Source organism: Mugil cephalus, chromosome 18 (assembly GCF_022458985.1).
Source record: "Mugil cephalus isolate CIBA_MC_2020 chromosome 18, CIBA_Mcephalus_1.1, whole genome shotgun sequence".
In the NCBI taxonomy this organism is placed as follows: Eukaryota; Metazoa; Chordata; class Actinopteri; order Mugiliformes; family Mugilidae; genus Mugil; species Mugil cephalus.
The window spans coordinates 19779641-19801116 of record NC_061787.1 but is presented as its reverse complement, the minus strand read 5'-3'; the positions used below and the strand labels follow the sequence as shown (position 1 = coordinate 19801116).

Genomic DNA, 21476 nt, shown 5'->3' with positions numbered 1-21476 from the left:
CAAAGCAAGGAGTGATTAAGATGCTTTATGTGCCTGATATAAAGAAATAAAGAAACCTGGAGCCAGGACTTTGTATGTATTCAGTTAAGTATAAGGGAAATCCAGTGACACCTTCAGGAGATCAATCTCTACTTGTGGTGCTTATATAGATTAAATGTCAGAGTGAACAGTTTATTTTTAAAGTTCTGCTCACTGTTAAACAGTTTTCCGTCACTTCCTCTTGCACCACATGTATCAGGCAGTGACCCGTGGCTATGAAACCTGAGGCAGGATGTGTAACCAGCTTGGGTCAAGATGACCTTTCCCTCTCCTCTACTTCCAGATCTGGTGGAGGTTTTACTGCAGTGTCTTGCTGAAAGGTCACAGATGTCACTGTTCTCCCCTGGGGTCGGTTGACAGTTTACTAGCGCCATACGAAGAGGCTGGCCACCCAGCCTAACAAAACCCCACAGTCCGTCACAGTTCATTCTGGGTAATTGAATCACACCGATGACCATGCGACCTCCTGACCTCTCTGACTGAGTAGTTATGAAGCGGAGAGGAACCCAGCAGAGAGGAGCAGGATGGACATGCAGACAGAAAGACAGTGCTCCTGTTAATCGAGGATTATCTAAAACACCACCTGGGCTGACCCTTTGTCCTTACTGCCTCCCTGCGCCTTTGCCACTCGGCCTTTGTGCAGTCCCTGTCAACCGCATCACCAAGGGACCCGGCAACAAAGTCATCCACTCTCTTAAATGTCACGCCGAGTCTCCTCTCCACTCGCCAACTGTAAAGTGGCTTTTTCCACTGCTGCGCTAAGACGCTAAACTGCAGGCTCAGCATGTAGCAAATGGTACCCCTCCGCACAAAAGCACTTTAGAGCCTGGAAAAGAAAACACAGGCCGGGCTTACCACGGCACCTCTAAGCTGCCACTTTACAGAAGAGACTGTGTACTTTGGAGACCATAAAAGAATCAAGCCTTGGGGTATGTGTAGACAGCAGCACACATACACTTGTTTGGACGCTCTGTTGCTGTTGAGAACTTTTTTTTTGTTTTCCACTTCCACTTTCACTCAAATATGTCCCCTTTGGTATCTAAATCCACCGTCATACAAACACACCCTTCCCTGACCTTTAAGACTGCCACAGTGCAGGTTCCAGATGGACAAAATCTGGTCTGGTTTGACAGGCTGATCAGCAATCAATAATTACACAGCCTGTCCGGTTCTGCTCAAGCATCCCTCCCTTCCTTTCCTTTTCCTGTCCTTCTCTTCTAAACCCACCTCCACCAGCTGCTCAAACATGATGGCCTCTCGCGTTTCCATCCATCTCGGCCTTCTTTATCTCTGGTTTGTTGAGTCTTTTGTCATCTCTGCTTCTTTCTTTTTTTTACGACGAAGTTGAAGGGCGCCTGACATAAAGCAGATGCAACATTCCTGCGCAATCCTCCCTGTGGTTGCTTCTATTAGCACTTCAGTCTTTGCTGTAAATACCACCCACTTACACAAATAGTGGGTATATTAGCATACCAATCAAAGTGTATAATTGCATGTTGGGAGGCAGAGACTGAAGTACATATAGCGCGGGTATTTCCCCTGTTGTTGAGCTCAAAGGGAACCGCAATTCAAGTGAGCTGGCTGCTTTACTAAGATGGGATGTTCCAAATGTAATGAATGTGCAGGGGTGGTTTTCATGACGCAGTCACTGGTTGGTGATAGGCAAGGATCTATTTTTATTAAGTGTGGTGTAGAGCTGATGACATTAAACAATTTCAACAATACCTTCTGTTTGGAGCCTTCTTTTAAAGTGATCCAGTCCTCTCCATTAGAGCTGACATCCACTTTGTAGGACTTGACAAAGTAGATCTTGTGGGTCTCTTGGGAAATAGCGCCTTGGGTGCCAATGGCGGAGACGAACCGCAGGAACCCGAGGTCCACCTGAGGAGGGCAAAGACAGAGGAGACGACTAAGTAAAGGCAACTATAAATGAGTCTACACAAGTAAACATTTCAGAAATGTTTATCCTGTGGATTAACTGGGCCGCTAAATTGCTCAAATAGCCCAGCCTGTATTAATGATACACAACAAGCAGGAGAGTTAAAAATGCTATCAAAATCACCTCTAGCCATACTCTCATCAGCTGCTACCTGGAATTTAATAAACAGCAATGAATTGATATTCGCATTAATGAAACAGAGACACAGGATGACAACTTAATTTCCTGAGATGGGAGACAAGAGCTTATTGGATAAAAGTGAACATTGAACACAACGGGGTCCGCAATCACATTATCAAAATCAGCTGGGAGGAGAGAGAGAGAGAGATACAGATTGAATATCAAATATTGAGCCTTTAAAATATGCAGGACTTTATAAAGTAATCATGAACTGCGGTGCATTACTGGAGGGCTGTTTTATTTTCCACGAGGAGGCAGCCAGAGGCGGCGGGGTCACGGAAGAACATGAGCGAGCGTCTGGGCGTCTCTTCGTGTATGTCTTTTCATGTGATGAATGCGTGCGATGCATTCAGAAGACGCTGGCCAGGGGAAGTGACTGGTCTGCATCAGACCTGTTAAAGGAGCACAGCGTTTGTCTGTCTGCCAACCATCATCCCTTTTCACAAGCACCACTGGCAGGAAAAGAAAGGAGACACATCCGTCTGTATGTCACACTGGCTTCTGTTTCCATGGCAGGAACTGCCTTCAAACTGTCATTTGATCAAGTTAATGCCGCTGCTTAACTTCACTGGGGGAAGAAGTCGGCTGTTGCAATTTTTCAGCCGGCAGCAATAACAAATGGGCTCCCTCTGACCACTGTGGAGGCTACTTAACCCTGCGTACCATCCCCTCATCCATAACAGAGCGGGCGTGGTGCGAACCTGAAAAACTTTCAAATAGTCCCGACGCCGCAGAGCAAAAGCAGCGTGCTTAATTTTAACAAGCGTTAACACCATCCCTGACAGGCCGAGCTGACATTAATGAGGAGTAATGGTGTTGCGTGCAGAAATCGAGGAAGCCGGGGCGTTGGTGGACCAGGTTTTCCCGAGATCACGATGAGAGACGGGGCCTTTGATGTTGACGTGCGATGGGCTCGGGCTCTGACGGATGGCGACCAGAGTCTTGAATAGATTACTGAACCGACTCAAAGGAGATCAGTGATGTGTGCATGTGTGAGAAAGAGCGACGACTGTGAAATCCTTAAGCTGGGAGTGAGGAGACAGACGCACATATTTCAGAAAATTACTCCCAGGTTTATCTGCCTCCAAAAATCTTAACGCAGCTCCGGCATGCTAAAGCCATTCAGGCAGCTAGCTTTGCCTGGCAACCTTATATACAGCACTATGGCTCGCTTAATGTCGCAGAGCAAAGAGCAGGGAAGGAACATCTGCATGCCATAGAACACTGGTCATTGCTCCTCCTCCAGCTCACTTCCAAAAGCGAAAAGACATAAACAGATGGGAGCAATAAATGAAGTTCCACCGTGGTATTCTCTCACTTTCTCTCCGTGCCACTCAAAGGATTTGGCTGGATGAAAGCTGACAAAAAAGACAGTCGCACACAGAGACTAGGAATACTTTTGTTCCTCTCTGCAGGCTCGAGGGGCTTTTACAGTAAGTCCCAGATTTATTTAGGGTCCACAAATAGAAACAAAATCAAATCCTGTCAGTGTTAAGACTGCTCCCATTTAATAACGCAGGAGCTCACTTCCTCTCTGCTGGTAAATGTCAACATGTGCCAACGCTGGATGGGAAATGTATAGCGGATGGCAGTGCATTAACCCAGACCGGATCTTTAACGTCTACATTCAAATGAAGGCCGTTTTTAAGCCCCCATTCAATGTGGACCAATGGTGAAGCGACTTACAGTAAAGGATGAAATAAAAATGGTCTAATAGGAAGACTTGGCCTTGGGATGTTTTTTTCTCTGAAAAGGATCTCATTAGGTGTAATGGAGAAGAAGAGCCTCTGGGAATGAAATGAGCGGCGAGGCTAATTGGGAACACTCATGGGGGCTCAGACTCAAACAATCTCAGGACTTGAGCGTGCTGAAATAGGGCTGATTTGAAGAGAGCTGCACTGGTATACAACTTTAATCAGTACTATGGACCAGATTTTCCTCGAAAGTTAATGTTTTCATCATTAAGTTATAATTATGAGGGATTCCCATTGCACGTTAAATCCTACAGATCACGGAATCACAAAAGCTTAAATTGTTGTGCCGCGACAGAAAGAGGAAAGAGCTAGGATCCAACGAGGAGAAAGGGGAGAAGGATGGGAGGGGAAACCAGCCACTGACAGTGATGCCTTGCAACATGTGAAGGAGAGAAGCATCAGGTCTCGAGCGAAGGGACGCACGGACCGGATCAATTTCACAGACATGGGCTGATAACAGGGGCCTGGGTAATGAGCAAAGCATGATTTATTAATGGTTGCTTGTTAGAGGCAGAGGAGCAAGGCAGAGGCAGCGCACACAGACAGGGGTTACATGGGTCAGGGAGAGAAGATGGGCTGCCAGGACACTCGAATGTAAAGCACGGTCTGTCCCACACCACAGAGACCACGGTAAAAACAAACAAGTCGGGATAATGATTACTAGTGGGATTCCTTTTCAGCCAAGAGCCAAGGCCAGCACTTGTTGACCTACACCCATAAACCAGTAACCCCACATGGAGAAATTGCAGCCAATCCGGTGTGGAAGTTATGTCATTTATAGCCGTCACATCATAAACTATTTGTCATGTAGAGCTGAAGGTTGAATCATGCTTAATGGGTGATGTAATCACTGCGCGGAAAGGTGTGAATTATGACTCCTAATCTAGCACCCATAGGGAGATGCTGCATCCCGAGACTTTGCTGATCTAACAGAATACAGCTTGTATCTGCTCCGGTATTGTTATTTCTCCTGTGAGTGCGTTTGGAGTCAAGCCCACCTATACACAAATGACACTATACATTCTGGGCATGCTGGCGCTCGCTAACTCATATCTGGAGGGACACACAACCTGAGTCATAAACATGCCAGGCGAGGTAAGAAATCACCCGGGCTTCTCAGAATCTTTCCATAAAGCAATGGCAGGCTGATATGTGGGCAAGACTTGGCTGCGTCCTTGTGTCCCGGGCGCTCTCCCCGCTCCCAGAGTGGTCCAAAACACGCTCGACTCAGTGTTTGTGTATGTTTGGCGGTGTTTTCTGCCTTCTTGTTGTGAGGCAAACTGATGACTCAAAGCCCCTTGCCTCACAACAGCCAGCGTACACGCACGGCTCTGCTGGTTTTGTAGACTGACGAAAGCGGGGAGGCAGAAAAAAGAATTAGTCGTGCTCGTGCTTGTGACATCAGCCAGTTTGCTTGCAATTAGATCGAGACACTGAAATTCACATCAGGCATCCGAAAGGCGGGGACACATATGTGTGCGTGACTTTAGGGCTTAATGATGGGGAATGGCTAGCAAACACCGTGTTTATATATGTTTGCACAAGTTTAGTTACAAGATAATTTCCCAATTATCCCTCAATGGCAAGCAGTAGCTGTAGGAATGATCATTAGGTCTATCCGTTGCTCAGTGTATTGTCTCTGCCCTGCATGACTCAGATGTGCAGCAAGGCCACATGATATCTGAGGCAAACGCTTAGTCAGTGTTGTGTGGGTGCACCAAGCAGACATGCATTCTATAAGGCAGAGGACAGGGACGGTTGTTCAAGAAAACAGCAAGGGCTTTAAAAGTGCTATCTTTCACCGCTTGATTGGCTTATAATTGAGTTGCCAGGGCAGCACGGAGCAATCTGACTTGGGGAGGAGAAGAAGAAGAAGAGGAAGAAGCAAATACTTTTCTTTTAAATCCATTTCTCTGCTTCCCCGACAGAGGGGGAGGAATAACTTTCTTGTGTGTGTGTGTGTGGGCTGCTGACTGAATAACCGAGGCCCCCGAGGGAATGAGCTTATTCGTTTTCCCTCACCAAAAACAACAACAAGAGAAACGCCAAGGGTGAGAAAAGGAAAGAGGTGCTCATCTGTGTTTCCAAAGTTAAAGAGCAGCTGGCAGACAGAGACGGAGGCCCCGATCCGGGATACAACCTCTGGAAATGCTTTATTAATCTCAGAGGACGGCATATTCAGGAGTCGTGAAGTAGAAGCAGAGCCCAGAGTCACCTGTTTCTGTGCATACAAAATCTGATTATGATCTCTTTTGAATGATAATGGGAGAGAATTGAACTTTTTGCAAACCCACACGTCTACGCGGCTATACACCTAAAGAGACGAGTTTATCCGCGGACACAATGTTTCTAAACCAGCTTTCGGAGATCGGTCCGATAATTTCACCTGCAGTTAGTTTGTCGCCGTCAGCGGAAGCTTTTCGGAATAGCTCCATTACCTGAATGTGTAATTAATTCTGCTTTCATGAAAATTGTATTACTCAAATGCTGCAGGACCTAACAGCTCCACTCCCGACCTTCCATTCATCACAATATTCACCTGACAGAATTACAGTTTATTTTTAGCATCTCGGCACCTCTTTGGTGGCATTAAATTATGCATGTCTCCCCATGCGCTGATCATCTGTTTCCCTGACAGAGAGGGATGTACAGGTCGGGCGACAGCGGCGATAAAATAAAAGGTTGTCTGGCATGTTGTGTGTGAAGAGCGCTTGGGCTCAGAAAGCTACTGTTGCGTGATTAAAGGTTTCAGACTCTGATGTTAGAGGAAGGATAACAGTCTGTTTTTTTTCCTCGTGAGTCATCTTTAAGGCTTTAACTCCTGGGTCATTCCCTTCGTTGGCACACACACACACACACAGACACACACATGACTAATGCTCTGAGCAATGATTACGAAACCAAGAAATAGTGATAGGGATGGAAGAGAGGGCGACCTCAAGGTATGTCACGTCTGGCAGCTGCCTGATGATCTTTTCCCGGGATATACAGCTACACATGGTAGTTAAGTAATGACGACAGACTACGGGGCTGCCAGACATTTTTCCTCTCAACAAAGCAGACTCTGGAAATGACACTGATTACGGCGAGTTATTTTATTTTATTTTTTACTACTCAGGGTACTTATGCAGCACTGTTTCATCTCATTAGATCATGCCATCTCTCATGTTTCGATTTCTAGTCCCACTTTTGGCTACTCCAGTTGAGTGTGGGTCTCTGAGCTCTCATTGATTTTCCAATTGAGAGCAAGGCCCAGACGGAAGAGAGGTACAGGCGTCCATTGTTTCCAACCGTACGGCACGATGATGAGCTGCTGTTAATTACCAGTCCATACTGTGATTATTCATCACCCTGCATGGCGGCAAATCCAAGAACAGGGATAGAATAAAGGTGGCATTTGTACAAATCCTACATACAAATTAGGTAATTGATTGCACATTTGGTTGAGAAGGGACAACAGGATGTGGCAAAACACGCGGGTTTAGCATCTGACGCTGGCCTCATTTTCATCAAAGAAGTGTGCAGTTAGTGGTTAGGTTGGTTGGTCAAGTGCCGGAACCAAACTCGTAATTTGGTCCCGGATCCACAGCACGGCTTGCGGTTCAAATTTGCCTGACCAAATATGGCCAAGATGGGTCATGCCACCCACACCATCCAAAAAACCGATGACATTGCTTTGCCAGTGGCTGCTTATGATAAAGCAGAATATTGTTTCAACAACCACCGACGTGCTTCTCGAGTGTAGCACTTTCATCTTTCAGAAAGGCGAGATTAAAGCGTTTCTCACATGACATGTTTCATTGTCTGCTCTTATGATTAAACAATTTGGGTTATCAGGAGACACACACAGAGGCTGATAAACACATAAATGCTGATGAAGTAGTCAGGCGTAATGCATCCCGGCAAGAAGATTGAAGATAATGGCAGGAGCCATCGCTGCTAAATTATAGATACGGAAAAGCAAAATCAACTCAGCTCAAAAGGATGAAAAAACTCGGACCTGCAGTATGGAATAAGATGTCCAGTATATTGCCATTATGAGATGCTCAATAAAGAGGCTTTCAGGTATTGACAGTTGGGTTCTCTTCAAGACGGTGTAAATTATTCATGTTGTGTGTATGTGCAATCAATGGCTGCTGCCAGACGGAGATCCAGTCTTTTATTACATCATTTAAAATCTGTAGTGACTGTGGATGGTCATCAGATCCTTCCTCCGACACATTTCACAGAGCTGTTCTACACTTTGCCAGCTTCTTAGCAATTTCTCCAATCACAGCCCCAAAGGAACCATTATCTCAACCCCTTAAATATACTTTAGAGTCCCTTCAGAGGCCAGTGTGTTGTACAGATGCAGGCATTTCCTTGTCAGTGTTGTGAGATCATAAAGCAAAGAGAGCACCATTGACTGACTAGTCTGTTGCTTTACCCTCATTTATTTCTGCTGTAAACTGCTGCAGAGAACCCCGCTGTTCTTTCCGCTAAGCCTCGGAGAAAGCCATGGCTCACACTGGCAGATAATATGCACAAATCTCCCTCCACCTTGATGTAGATCTGTAAACCTCAATCTTCAAGACGGCATGAGGAGAGGAAGGGGGATTGAGAGCGGAGTGAAAGGAGCGAAGAGTAGATGAAATAGAGGCTGGTTTTGAGGGATTATTGCCTCTTTCTTTATGCCCTCCTCCAGCCACAAACCCCCTCAAAGGACATCTGTCCATCTCCGCGTACACCAAAGGGCTGATTAATGACCTGGCTAACCCAGCACTCAATGCTGAACCACACCACACCAATCTAATTACCCGGTGAAGAGCACACAGACTCTGACATCTTGCCCTCCTTCTCTCCATGCATCAGAATGAGGCAGCATTAACATGGAAGACAAATCTAGATTATATTGGGCAAAAAAAGATTAAAAAAAGGGAAGAAAGAAGAAAGCAGAGCAAAAGACAATGCCTAAGAATCAAAAGGCTGATTGTTATGAATAATAAAACTGTCTGCCTCAAACTGCAGTCATGGAATGATAATGAAATAAATAATGAATTGATTACTATGCATCTGACTGTGCGGTGAGATGATTTGTACGTGCCGCGAGGGGGCCCGAGCTTGTTGCAACGCCACGGACAGGCTTAATGAAAGAGGAATGAAGAATTCTACTCTTTTAATAGCACTTGTGATAATTGAACTTCGGCTCAGAGTGCTCACCACAAGAGCATCGCACTCCTCAGGAAACCTGAATTGTACGGCGACCACAGAAGCTTTTGCTGCGTTTTGAAATTAGAAATCAGAAGAGTCCCGTTGAGTGTCTTCGTCTGATTAGCACTGGGAAATCGGCGAGCCCGTTAGAGCGCATCCCAGTTTAAAATTCAGATTTCGCTGCCAAATCAAATCCTCGATACGATCGCTGCTATGACACGGAGAGTCTTGAGTGGCAACAAATCACTGTGATTGCTCGCAATTTCCGCTTGCGAAAAAGGCCTTCGAGCCTGTGCGGTTATTCTTAACACAAACATCTGGCTACGAACAATGGACTTTCCTCTCTGAAAGACAAATATTTTTATATGCAACAGACTGTCCAACTGCAAGAGGAAGCGGTAAGGTAGCCCAGTAGTTTCTTCCTGATCCACTCAGACACATGCTGGGTTCCTCTGCAGGACAATATGGTCCCAGCCAGACCCTCCTATTCAACCACAACGCCAAGAACATGCACACGGACACACACAAGCATTGGAGAGCGCGCATAAACCTGCTCACATACACATTTGCACACTGATTAAATTAGTCTGAAGGAGCAACAGGGCCCCCCAGGACAATGTTTTCATTGCAATAATAAAGGAAAAGCTTGCTTATGACCCTCCCCAAGCAAATATTTGGCTTTGGGTCAGCTCTATTATTCATCCCCTGAGGAATATGCCAGGGCCAAACTTTTCAGCAATGAGGCAAAAAGACTGCAGAAAAGGAGCAGAAAAAGAAAAACAGTCGAGGCATTTACAAGTCCCCGGAGGCTTTCGGTTAATAAATCAAACATGTTTCAAATGCATCTTGGTAGTTCTGCAGCGGGTTTGTCACTCGGGGAGGGGGTGCTGTGAGTGGACGTGGGATATATGACTTATCCCCATCTAGGGATGGAAAAACTAAATCCTTAATCTTCCCACATAAAGTTCCCTCGGTGGGTGATGATCGCTTTGTACAGATAAGCCGGCGGACAGAGAAAATATGACAGAGCCTGTGTGTGTGTTTGAGAGAGAGTGTGTGTGTGTGAAGCCAGGCAGGATGCTTGGACTAAATCCTCACATCCCCGGAGGTGGTCTCTGTTATCAAGGAAGAGGGAAAGCTATCAGGTAGGGCTGGAGGAGACACAGACAGATAGGTAGACAGTGACAGAGATCGCGGACACAGGCAATTTTGGCGAGGACGCGGACACGACCACCTCGCGGGTCCATCAAGACGTCTGACATTCATCACAGAAATTGTTGGGGTGTCATGGAGAAACTGCACCTCCAGAGACGGAAACAAACAAACATGGAACATACCCACTGTGCTCAAGCAGGCAGTAGTCACTTCTAATACTGCACACACGCTCAGACTCTGACTCACCTCCAAAAACACACTGTAGGCAGATGGAGAATGGTTTCTATCCTGCCACGGGGGATTTTCTTAACTATTATTCACCTTTACTCTGAAACCACCTTTCAGGTAGCAGTTAAGTGTGATTAGACAATAATTTCCTTGTTGTTACCTGTATCCACTCCTTGTTTGAGTCATCCGCCGGCGTCCAGGCGTTCTCATAGTAGTTGAGTCTGGAGCGCTCCGGGGACCAGCTGGGGTTGTACTGGGACGAAGCCATGATTTGGTCCGATGCTATCTCGCCCGATTCCATTCCCAGAGGGTCGCTACAGTCAAAGTCTGGGGAGGGAGGGGGGGAGACAGATAAGAGGTTGAAGTAAATGATAAAAAGAAAGAAAGAGATTCGGAAAAGATGTTCGGCTCAATCCTGAGCGACCAGGGCGTCCCCCAGAATCGGAGCAGATCCCTGGGGGGGAGGCCACCACACGACAGGCACTCAGTGCTGCTGGCCGGAAAAGAATGGCACATCAGAGACGACTCAGTTAACCCTCTTGCTGTTTCTTTCTCTCTCTATAGTTATTAATGGAAACAGGATGCAAGTCTTCTGCATTAAGGACAAAAAATATCTTCTTAATAAAACATTTAGTGTGGGCTACGCCGGTATTAGATGTTAGAGTGACGTTCAGTGACCACATCCCTCGCCTCCCTGTGGGCAGTTTATCTTTTTTTTTTCTGCACACAGTAACTATTTCCTCCTATTTGGCCTCTTGGGAAAGTTTAGGTGTGTTTCAAGGCCGTATATCACAGTCAATGACCAAAGCACCCGCTGCAGGAGGCAGCTTCCCTTGTTTGTGTTGACATGGGGCAGCCATTTTGAGGCATCCTGGGCTCATCGACTAAAGGGTCCGCTGGGGTCAGTTCAGGGTCGGAACCTCTAACATAACCCCCGGTGGTCAGACATGCAGACACCGCCGTGGAGCAACCGTCGGAATGAGGAGAATGACCTTTCGATCTGTGCAAGAGTCGTATAATTTCACCACGACAACACAGAGGCATGCAAAGGCACACTTTCACCCATTCACGTGAACCGTTCCTTCCCTTATTGTTTATTTACTTCCCTTTGGTCCAATGGTGAGGTTGGCATGTGTTTTGGACCGTTAACCCTTGAGTCAGCAAGTCATAAATATAAAAAGCTTTTTGCAGTCATGTGTTCACTTCTACACACACACACACACACCTCAAGGGCTCAGGACAAAGAGAAAGTATGGAGCCGCAGTGGAGCTGCTGCCTCAAGAGCTAACACAGATGGTCTTCCCATCTGCCACACTGCTAACACACCTCCGTCACTGGGTCAGCGTGTGTGTTTGCGCTCCACAGTGTCAATGCGCGGTTGCATATGCATGCGGTGACACTTGTCCCGAGTACGTCGGAATCTCTGCGTGAGGCTGTGGAAACTGTCTCGCACCTCGCCACTTTTGTTTTTTTGGTCTCTCTTTTAGAACATTTCTACCACCAAACTTTTTTTTTTTTTCCGCATTGCTCACATTATTGACCGTGATCAACATGACACAAAGAGGTGTTTGTTTGCTGTTAAGGACGGTATCAGATCATGCGGGTTGCCGACCAAATCTGCGGCTGATAGCTGAGAAAACACTGTGGGTGAACGAGCGCTAGGGAAGCGGGGAAAGAACAAAGCACAAGGCCTCTTTTCATCACCTTATCACTGCTCATCAGCGGCTTTCAGCTAACCTTCCCCTTGCCATGTAGAAGCAAGAACATCCACTGTGTATTATGCATAAGGGGATTATGAATGATTCAAGTGGTACAAGCCTGGAACGGCAAAGGCAAAGTTTGGGGATCTTGGATACGCCTGAGCTGGTGATGTAAGACCAAGCAACTCGCCTCTGAATTAAAGTATTTACTGAATAGAGGTCAGATATTTCACTGTGTCTCTGCAAGAAGTTGATTCGCCTAATCTGATCATAAATGTGCGATTAAAAGGGACTCGTAAATCAGAGGAAACTGAAGACGTCAGCAGCCATCGCTTGTTGTGTGGGTACACACGTCTGCTTTGCCTTTGGGCGAGACAAAAATCCTTTTTGAAGATGATTAGTAGATTCGCTGAATGTCATCCATCTCTATTGCGATTCAAACGCCAGGCTGTGTGTGTGTGTGCGTTTACATGGGGTGGTCCAGCAGCTGGACAGATTTATGGCTCCTACCAGAGCTCGTCTTCCTTAATGAAATGTTTAGATGAAGCGTTTTTGCAAAATGGGGTCAGGGGGGTCGAGCCCCGTGACAACGATGCGGCATGTAAAAAGCCCTGGGGGTGTGTGTAAGTGTGTGCATGTGTGTGGGGTAGTGAGCAGTGGGGAAGCTGCCTTTTTGGAGCCTGTCTGTGGCGTAAAACGTAGATCTTGTAAAGCGGAAGACTCGTACACCATATGAAGAAGCAGGAGGTGTTTATTTAATAACTCTTAAGCTCTGTTTAACGAGTGGGAATTTGACCTAATAGGAGTACGCGTAGCTTTAGCAGCACACAACATCTGCGTCCTACTTTTAGAAATGTTTCTCCTGTGGCTACTCTCCTGTCTTCCATTTCTTTTACCGCAAACCAGTTTTAGTTTAATTTAAGTTTTTATCACTGAATAAATCCCTCTGGATTGTTTGGTTTTACGTTTACTTCCGTTGTACCAACTTTGGATCCCATTAGTTCAGTCTTCCTCGCATCCCCATCTTTCAGATTCAGATTTTTTTTTGTGGCCAGCTCACCCTCTGGAACAGTCCTCTCGATGACGGTGAAGTTGGCGGAGAAGCCCTCCTTAGCGATGGCGCTGTCTGTGTTGATTGTCAGTGCCAGGATGCCCGTGTAGGAGATGATCCTGCCTGGGGTGTTCTGCCCGCAGTACCTTCCGACATATGGACCCACTGGAGAAAGAAAAAGGAGCAAAAGTATCGTTCCTCGGTTAGACATAGGTTAACTCAATATTTGTTTGTTTGCCCCAGCCTTGTCACACATGGGTTTAACTACCAACTCCCCCCTGTCCCCTGTGGAGGTGTGAAAACTAGTGTGCCAGTGAGGTATGTCACCAGCTCTATAAAGACGCGTGAGAAAAGACTCTTGACATTCCGTGCCTGCTCGCCCATCGCACACAAAAAGAGTGAAGCGGAAGAGCAACCCATGGTGACTGGAGGGTCACGGTCTCCGTCTATTTGCTGGCTGTAAATACCTCAAAGCTCCTGTACCCAAACTCATTTTCTTAGACTTGAGGCGGACCCAGGCATGGCCCAGTGAGCTTTGTGAACGGGGGCCACACAAGTAAAGACCGGGAAGAGACAATAGGGGGAGCATAAAAAAGACAGAAAGCAATAAAAGCACAAGGGGGACACGTTCCACTGAGCAGACTGAGAGGAATGAGGGGCACAGGATTGCAAACGGGAGCTGGATGGAGGAGGAACGTAAGGGGGAGACAAAGAGGTGGAGGGACACGAGGAAAGGGTGATGGTGTAACGAGGGAGGGAGCAGGAGAGTGCAATGACCTTGCCCCACGCCTCTGATGTGTGCTATGATCCATTCACATGTGTTGAGTGTGTGTTCCTGCTGGTGTGTGGGGACCTGCAGCTTATCTGTGATTAGTGATGCTGTGATCAGTGGCGAGTGACAGTCCGGCCTCCTTGTGGCCTCCTGTCATCCAAAACATGCCACTTCCATCCCTGCTCCGACATGAAAGAAAGGGCCGGGCTGCAGGGACTTACTGGGCAGTGGTGTGAAGGCTCAGATTAATCTTCATGAACCAGGTGCCCAGTGCATGTGCATGGGAATGTGCGCTGCTAAACCCACTAAGGCCAGGGCTGGAAACAAAAAAAAAAAAAAAAGCTATCTCCCGGATTATCTGCATGACTCCCCATCGCTATGAAATTTTAAAGAACCTCACTATGAACTCTGTGTTCCTGCCTGCCTTCCTGTTCCTCGGGGAAGAACGACAAGGGAGTGAAGGTTCTTCTTCCACGACACTTATCCAGCGAGGTGTCCTTCGAGAGGTGGGGGTAAAGGGCACCGTGACTCCCTCGCCACTTCACAGAGGCCTGCTTTTGCCTGGACATCTCCCACCTCTGCACACCCCGATGGCCAGCATGCCTCCAGCCTTCCGTGCTAATGCACTATCGATCCAGCAGCAGGAGCCGCAAGAGCCGCCTGGCAAAAGTCGACCCAATATTTTCCTCCTGTGGCTTATTTCTATACAGGACTGTCTGTCACACACAGAGACACTTGAAGGGTGTGATGCCACATCAGTCCAAACTGGTAGTGTCTAGTTTCTGTCTTGTACAAAGGAAACTCTGGAGTGTGTTATTCTGCTTCCTTTGTCTCATATTTAAGCTGAACGAACTGAGAAATCTCTGAATTTTAATTAGTCGGAAATAGCACAGGAAATGTTTCTTTTCCCGACCCCTGAGGTCTCCCGTAAAAATGTGTATTAAAAGGTGATAATAATGTGACATATTCTCAGCTCTCCGAGGCCTTGAGAGTCTACTTAATCAACACAAAACCTGAAAATGAATTGGTCCCACCTTATGGGGGAGAACATTCAAATGAGCTACGGAAATACTTCTGTGGGGACCAAAGGTCATCCGTGCAAAAGTTAACATCTTCAGAGATGTGAGCTCGGAAAATATTGAACTTAAAGTAAGCTCACTTGAAAAGGCGCCGTGATTTACACTTCAACCTTATCGCCCAGATCGCAGAAGCGGAGAATACCAACGTTCACCGGGTCGAATGCCGCGAGATAAAATTCTTTCAATTTTCAGCCACTGATGGGTGAGAAAAGCTTTCATCTCGCCTGCACCCCGTGTTGGAATAGCCAGGAGAAAAACTTGAAACTTCAAGAGGTGATTTCACTTGCCTGAGTTCAAAGCCCCATCTCAGGCTATGGAAGCTTTGCTTTGAACACCGCTCGCCCTCTCTCGCTCTTCCCCCTCACCTGCTGATTCTATGAGATGGATAGATTTGAGAGCGCTATTTTGAGACCATGTATGTGTGTCTGAATCTGCTGCAGCCTTTGCTCAACCCCCGTGACCAAATCGGTTAAGTTTACAGTTGCATGGGTGGAAACACAAATAAACTTTCGCAGGAAATTCCTTTTAGAGTCGTTTCCTGCATTGTGGAGTCCTTCAATGCGTCAGGACGCAGAGAAGCAGCAACTTAAACAAAACAGCCAGACCTTGAAATCCCAAATATATAGACACCAACAAATTATCCACAACAATACAGCCTGAGACTGAGGGGAAGGGCGTCTCTTGTGATCGGGAAGTGACAAAGCCTTATGCCCGTGACGACGGTTAGATGTCTGCCAAGCCCAGTTAAGGCAGTGCACACAATGTTATCACCTTTAAACATTTGTTTCTCAAGTTGAAACCCACCAGTGCCGTCATTCAAATTCTCCAAGGTTAGTGAACCTTTAACAGTGAAATAATGAATATTTCCCACTACCTCTGCAAACACTTGTTTTAGTAGTTTCAGAAAGAAACTAGTTCATAATTCTACTGGAGGAGCTTAAAAATACTTGTTTTTGCAACGTAATGCAAAGCTATAAAGGTGCATCGTAATGCTTAAGAACTTTTTATAGATAGTAACATTTCACTTTGACTTTTAAATGTCATACAAAAGAAAGAATGTACAGCTCAGTCTTGATTATTATATTTTTTTGCTCACCTCCCGGGAAGCCGTCCCAGATCTCCAGCCGGTCGTAGCGACAGAACACGCCGGTCGGGGGCGTCGTGTCGGGCTCCAGCTCGAAACTCTCGAACTCCAAAATGATCTCGGACATCCTTGGCGCAAAGATCATGAAGGTGCAGTCCAGGTTGTTGGGATATTTCTCTGGGAAGCCAGGCGACTTTATGACGCCGCTGTTGGAGGTGAAGTTCCTGGAGCATTCGGGACCTGCAGGAAAAAGGGAATCGAAAGGATGAGACGCAAAGGGGACAAAGGAAGGGGTGGAGAAGATTCGTCTGAATTGCTGTTGCTCAAGTGATCTGTTTCGGGGGTCCTGCTTGTGTTTGGCGCTGTGAAGTCCTGGCTCCCAGCTGCTCTATTGACGGGAGGACAGTTTACAGCCGAGAGCTGAAAGACCACCTTGACTGTATTCACTAGAGGCTACATCAGGATCTATCAACTCTCCTCTGTGCTACTCTGCTCATTTTATCCCCTTGTGGGGGAAAAGCATCGCACTATCATCACTGTGTGTGTGTCTTAAATCTGTAACTCCTGAAGCAGCTGGATTGGGAGAGTAAACATTGGTGAAAGGGCTCAATCACCAGAATTGGGGAATGATGATTATACAGCTTGATTCACACTACAAAAAGGCGCTCCCTCTCTCATCAGAACATGACTGTGAACCCTATGAGAGGCGCTCAGACACAGGAGCAGTGATGGAAGGCAGGAGCAATGATGACTACGCATACATCAACACACGCAGACGGACTTAAACACACAATTTTACACCGGGGAATGTCAAAATATTTATGCTGTGCTCTCCGAGAGCCGCCTTTCAGCTGATGAGGAGCATTAACGCATTTCTCATGTTAGCTACTTCTCCGGGCGCCACGAGCACGAGATTATGATTTGAGAGTGATTGGCATGGGATAAAAAAATAAATAAATAAAAAAAAAATAGTGCTAACAGCTGCAGGGAAATGTTTAAGAGAGAGAGTGACAGGAAGAGACATTAAGACATGTTCACTATGCGGACTCAAGAGTTGGTCCGGAGTGCTACCGAGCCGGGCTTCACACAAACATACACATAGAACATCAGGGGAAAAAGGGTTACTGTCATTCAGGGCAATTATTTGGAGCCATTAGTGGCAGAAATGTACCCAGGATAACATAATTTTCATGCTAGTCTGGCAGCTGGCGTGATGGGTGCAGATGGGGCCAATCGAAACCAAAATTGCAGGGAGTTATCGCTAGATAGAGCCTCCGCGCTACAGTCATTGTAGCTTAAATGAATGCGGTCGACTGCTTTTTCCGTCGTCACTCAAGCATCTTGCTGGGCCCCTAATTGAAGACCATCAGGCCCACTTGAGCCTGTCCACCAGCGGCGCAAGCGAAGGGATGGGGAGTCACGTTGATTTTCTCTTCCTCCCGAAGTTGAAAGCCGCGGCGCGCAGCGATTTGACTCGAAAGAGAGTTGACATTTAGTGCAGCGGCTTAAAGTGGGGCTTTGGAGAACGGCGAGCGCCATTAAATTCACAGCATCCCCTCGTATTTACCCTCGGAAAATAGAGAGATTTTGTCGAGAGGCAGCGTTCTGCCGGGAAGAGAGGGTTCCTGGATGTTGCTGGTCGGCACTTCACTTTGCCACACTTGGAAGAAATGTCAGAGAGTTTTTTAGGGGAAAAAAACTACAGATGCAAGCCATTTCTTAAAAAAAAGAAGAAGAAGTAGATGGGGCACCTGAGTGCTCTAGACAGCTGCAGTATCCAGTGTGCAATTCAGGTCAGTGTGTTGAATTTCCTGTGGATATTGGCTCCGAACTCCACTCCCTGTCCATTTCATCAGCCTCCACCATGACCCTTATCTTAGCTCAGCAGTTGACCAGAACACATTTGGAAATGGTTCACGCTGGAAACCTGTCGAAATCCAGTCGTGGTGACCGCCTAACCCCTTTTTGTTTTTGTTATTGTTAATGCCTCCTTTTTCTGTCCATTTCTTTTCTTCTTGCGTATTTTTCTTTAAAAAGTCTTTCACCGTCTCTTGCCCCTCAATTATTACGCACTACCATGCACGTATAGTGTACTACTATCATGTGCAATATAGTACAAAAAATAATAACAGTAATAATAAAAAAAACCTCTCTTATATTTTTATCAATCACTACCTGGACTGATATAGGTGTACCGTACACTGCCAGTGTTTCCGAATTATCATAACTGAGGCCAAGCCAAGGACAAACTCCCCCTTTTTTGAGCCTTTGTGTGTCTGGCTCTGTACAACCAGAAAATAGAGTGGCGAGACAGGCGGATTGGCGAGACAGGCGCAGTGGCGAGACAGGCGGCGTGCCGTCGTCGCTCCCACCGGCGAGATAATCGTCCAACAGATCTCTTTTATCTAGTGCCTCCACATGGGAAAAGGGGGGAGTGCTTTTCTTACAAAGCTCCCCTCGCCGTACCCAGGATGCTCTGTGCTGATGGCAGCGTGAGAGGCATTTATTGATAGTGGCTGTGCTTTTCTGCAGTATCGTCCGTACATGCGGCGGCGTGTGCATGCATATGTGTTGACAAGGAGCTTCAGGAGGCAAATATGTCCGGTTGTCAGCTGAATGCCAACTCCCTGCCCCTTTTACTCACCTTGTTGCTCCCCGTTGTGTTTTACCACTGCAGGGTTTAAATTAAAGGATGTGGCAAATATGAAAAGGTTTGATTCAGGTAGGGCTGTTCCAGGAAACAAACCAGCTTCAAGTTTAAGTTTAAAAAAGACCCAGCAGTGCAGAAGGAAGTTCAGAGAGGGCAAAAATAAGTAACCTTGAACAACGAGACACAACATTTACTGGCAGCTTCCAACCAGGCGCTCCAACGTTTACTGCTGGCTGTAATGGCTTCTTTTAACTCTCGTTTATATTGAGTCCCTCTCCCCTTGACATGGGAGTAAACAAATGTCATCTGCGACTTGCCCCGGTGAGTGAAAAGGATTTGTTTAACGGGACAAGCTGCAGCCGGCCAAATGACATTTAATGGGGATTTGATTTCAATCTTTTGCAGCAGATAAATAAATCTTAAATAAATGTGGTTTGCGCGGGAGAGGGAGGGCTCCCTGTTGACTTGTCCTGTGTGTCTCTATTAAGCTGGGGCTCTAAGTGCTGAAAGCGGAGCGGAGGCCAGGCGTTAATCATTAGAATAACATGGCGCCGAGAAACAGGCTTTAAATGTGACAGCCTCGGACTATTTTCATTTTTAATTTCTCTCCCTCGCTCCGTTGCCTGTTCAACATATCTACTTCTCTCTATTTTCCATCTAATCATCACTCCAAGGCAGGGTTATTAGTGGCCGGGGCCGCTGGAGTGGAAGGTGTTGTTCTTGGACTGCTAAGTAAATCACCACTGTTTATGTTCCAGGCTGCTCTCTGACCGATCATTAGCCCACCTCCACCCCCGTTAATGCCCTCACCTCAGTGCCACCCCTCCCCCTTTTTTTACCCTCCATTCTGTCCTAATGCCACCATGACAGAAGGGTTAATCGCTGGTGGAGAATTAACTCTTAACACTAAATCAAACATTAACCCGGAGCCTGTGGAGCATCGGCTACTGAAACAGATGGAAACGGCAGGTTTATATTTACCTAAACACACACATCCTGAGGCACCGAGCAACCGACATGGCATTTAGCATGTCGAGTGTGCCTATGATGTCAGCCCACCCCCCTCCCTCCCTGCTCAGCCAAAGAGGCATGCTGCTGATGGGAAGGGGGACATGAAGTGGGGGGTACTGTCTCCGTCTGGCTCCCCTTAAAGAGATTTGCTGTCTTGAGTTTCCATGAGGGCCGAGCAATGTGTGCGATGACACCGCGTCTCCGTGCCAGATGTGACCACCAGGTTGGGACGTCCACAAAGGCCGAATGCCCCCCCCCCCCCCCCCCCCTGGCTTTTTAAGGCCCAACCCGACACGCTCACCTCAAACGTGTTTTCACAGGTGTGCGCTCGGAGTAAAAGCGCCCGCATCAAGATGACACGATAAACAAGGCGTTTGCATGAAAGGATGCTTTCTAGCGGAACATGGGAGGCCTCCCTGTAGCAGACTTAGTCATTCCGCTGAGTAATTGAGACAGAGATGAGTTTGCGCGCGCTCGCGTGTGTGTGTGCGCATGTGAGGGAGGGGGCGCTAGCAGTCGCACTATCTCTGCCTCCTCGCCCACTTCAATGGGCCCTCGGCCAGCCTTGATGTGGCTCTAAGCAAACTGCAGAGCTGTTAAAAGAAAACATATGCTGTGCATGTGCAAATGTGCGTGCATGCATATACTTAAGGAGGGGGGGGGTTCTTTCCAGAATCGCGTGGGGATTTTAAGCAAGACTCGGAGAGATGACAAGATAAACGCCGCTTCAGATGTCCTACTAAAGCAGCAGGATTTCGGTGGAGGGTTACGCCAGCGTCAACTCAGTTTACTCTACTTTTCGCGGCTGACATAACTGATTTTTGTCCACACTGGTGGCTGCTTTTCAAGCCTCTGTGGAGATGTGCTACATAACACAACCAGCTTGCTAATCTGCACCCTTCAGCTCCAATAGTCCTCCCTCTCTGTCTTATCCCTCCTCTCTATCTTTTTCTTCCCTACCGCCTCGCATCCTCCCCCCCTCCGTCTCTTGCCAGACTTCAGCCAGCGGAGCGAGGCTGCCAATTTGCAGGCCATAAAATAAATAGCCCATGCTAATTAAGATGGTTGGACGGGATTGAGGAGTGGAGAGGGGTAAGGGCTGATGCGGAAGCAGCCACAGAGAGCCGCAAAACAACCTGTTCTCTTCCAATTAGACACTTTGCAGGCTGCCGCCGATAAAAGCCGGGGCTACGTAGGCCAGCATTTTCAAGAGTGTGTGAAAGTGTGTTTACATGGTTTGCAGATTAAGTGGGTAAACCTGCACGTGTAAACATACTTGCACATACTTGCCGTGCGATCCCCAAGGTGGGGAGCGTGCTTACATATGTTTGCCTCGCAAGTATATTTATCTTTCGTGTGACCTTTGCTTGCGTTTAGCCCTGGATGAAAGGCAGTCCCAGTCCCCGGGGTTGACTTCCAGTGATCCGGGCTTATAATCACTGTGATAAACAGCCTGCATTCTTTGCATTTCCCTTCATTGACATGCACAAGTGCGAGCCTCCCGTTCTTCCATCCGTTATCAGAGCATCTGTGTATCATCATTAACGTTACATGTGTTAGCCAACACAATGTTTTCCCAACTAATACCCCGCTTGTTGATAAGCTGAGCTAATCAGCTAGCTTTCTGTTTGGTACTCTCTATCT

The 21476-nt window shown here is 47.0% G+C and overlaps 1 protein-coding gene across 4 annotated transcripts in view; it reads right to left on the bottom strand.

Annotated features, from left to right (window-relative positions):
• Positions 1-21476, bottom strand: part of nrp1a (neuropilin 1a) — a 57725-nt gene that overhangs the window by 13792 nt on the left and 22457 nt on the right. For all 4 annotated transcript variants that reach the window (XM_047568028.1, XM_047568026.1, XM_047568029.1 and 1 more), the window contains 4 exons: positions 16184-16411; positions 13246-13401; positions 10646-10812; positions 1765-1920 (listed from right to left, as the gene is read on the bottom strand). In XM_047568028.1, the coding sequence (XP_047423984.1) occupies positions 1765-1920; positions 10646-10812; positions 13246-13401; positions 16184-16411 (707 nt within the window). The remainder of the gene's footprint in view (positions 1-1764; positions 1921-10645; positions 10813-13245; positions 13402-16183; positions 16412-21476) is intronic.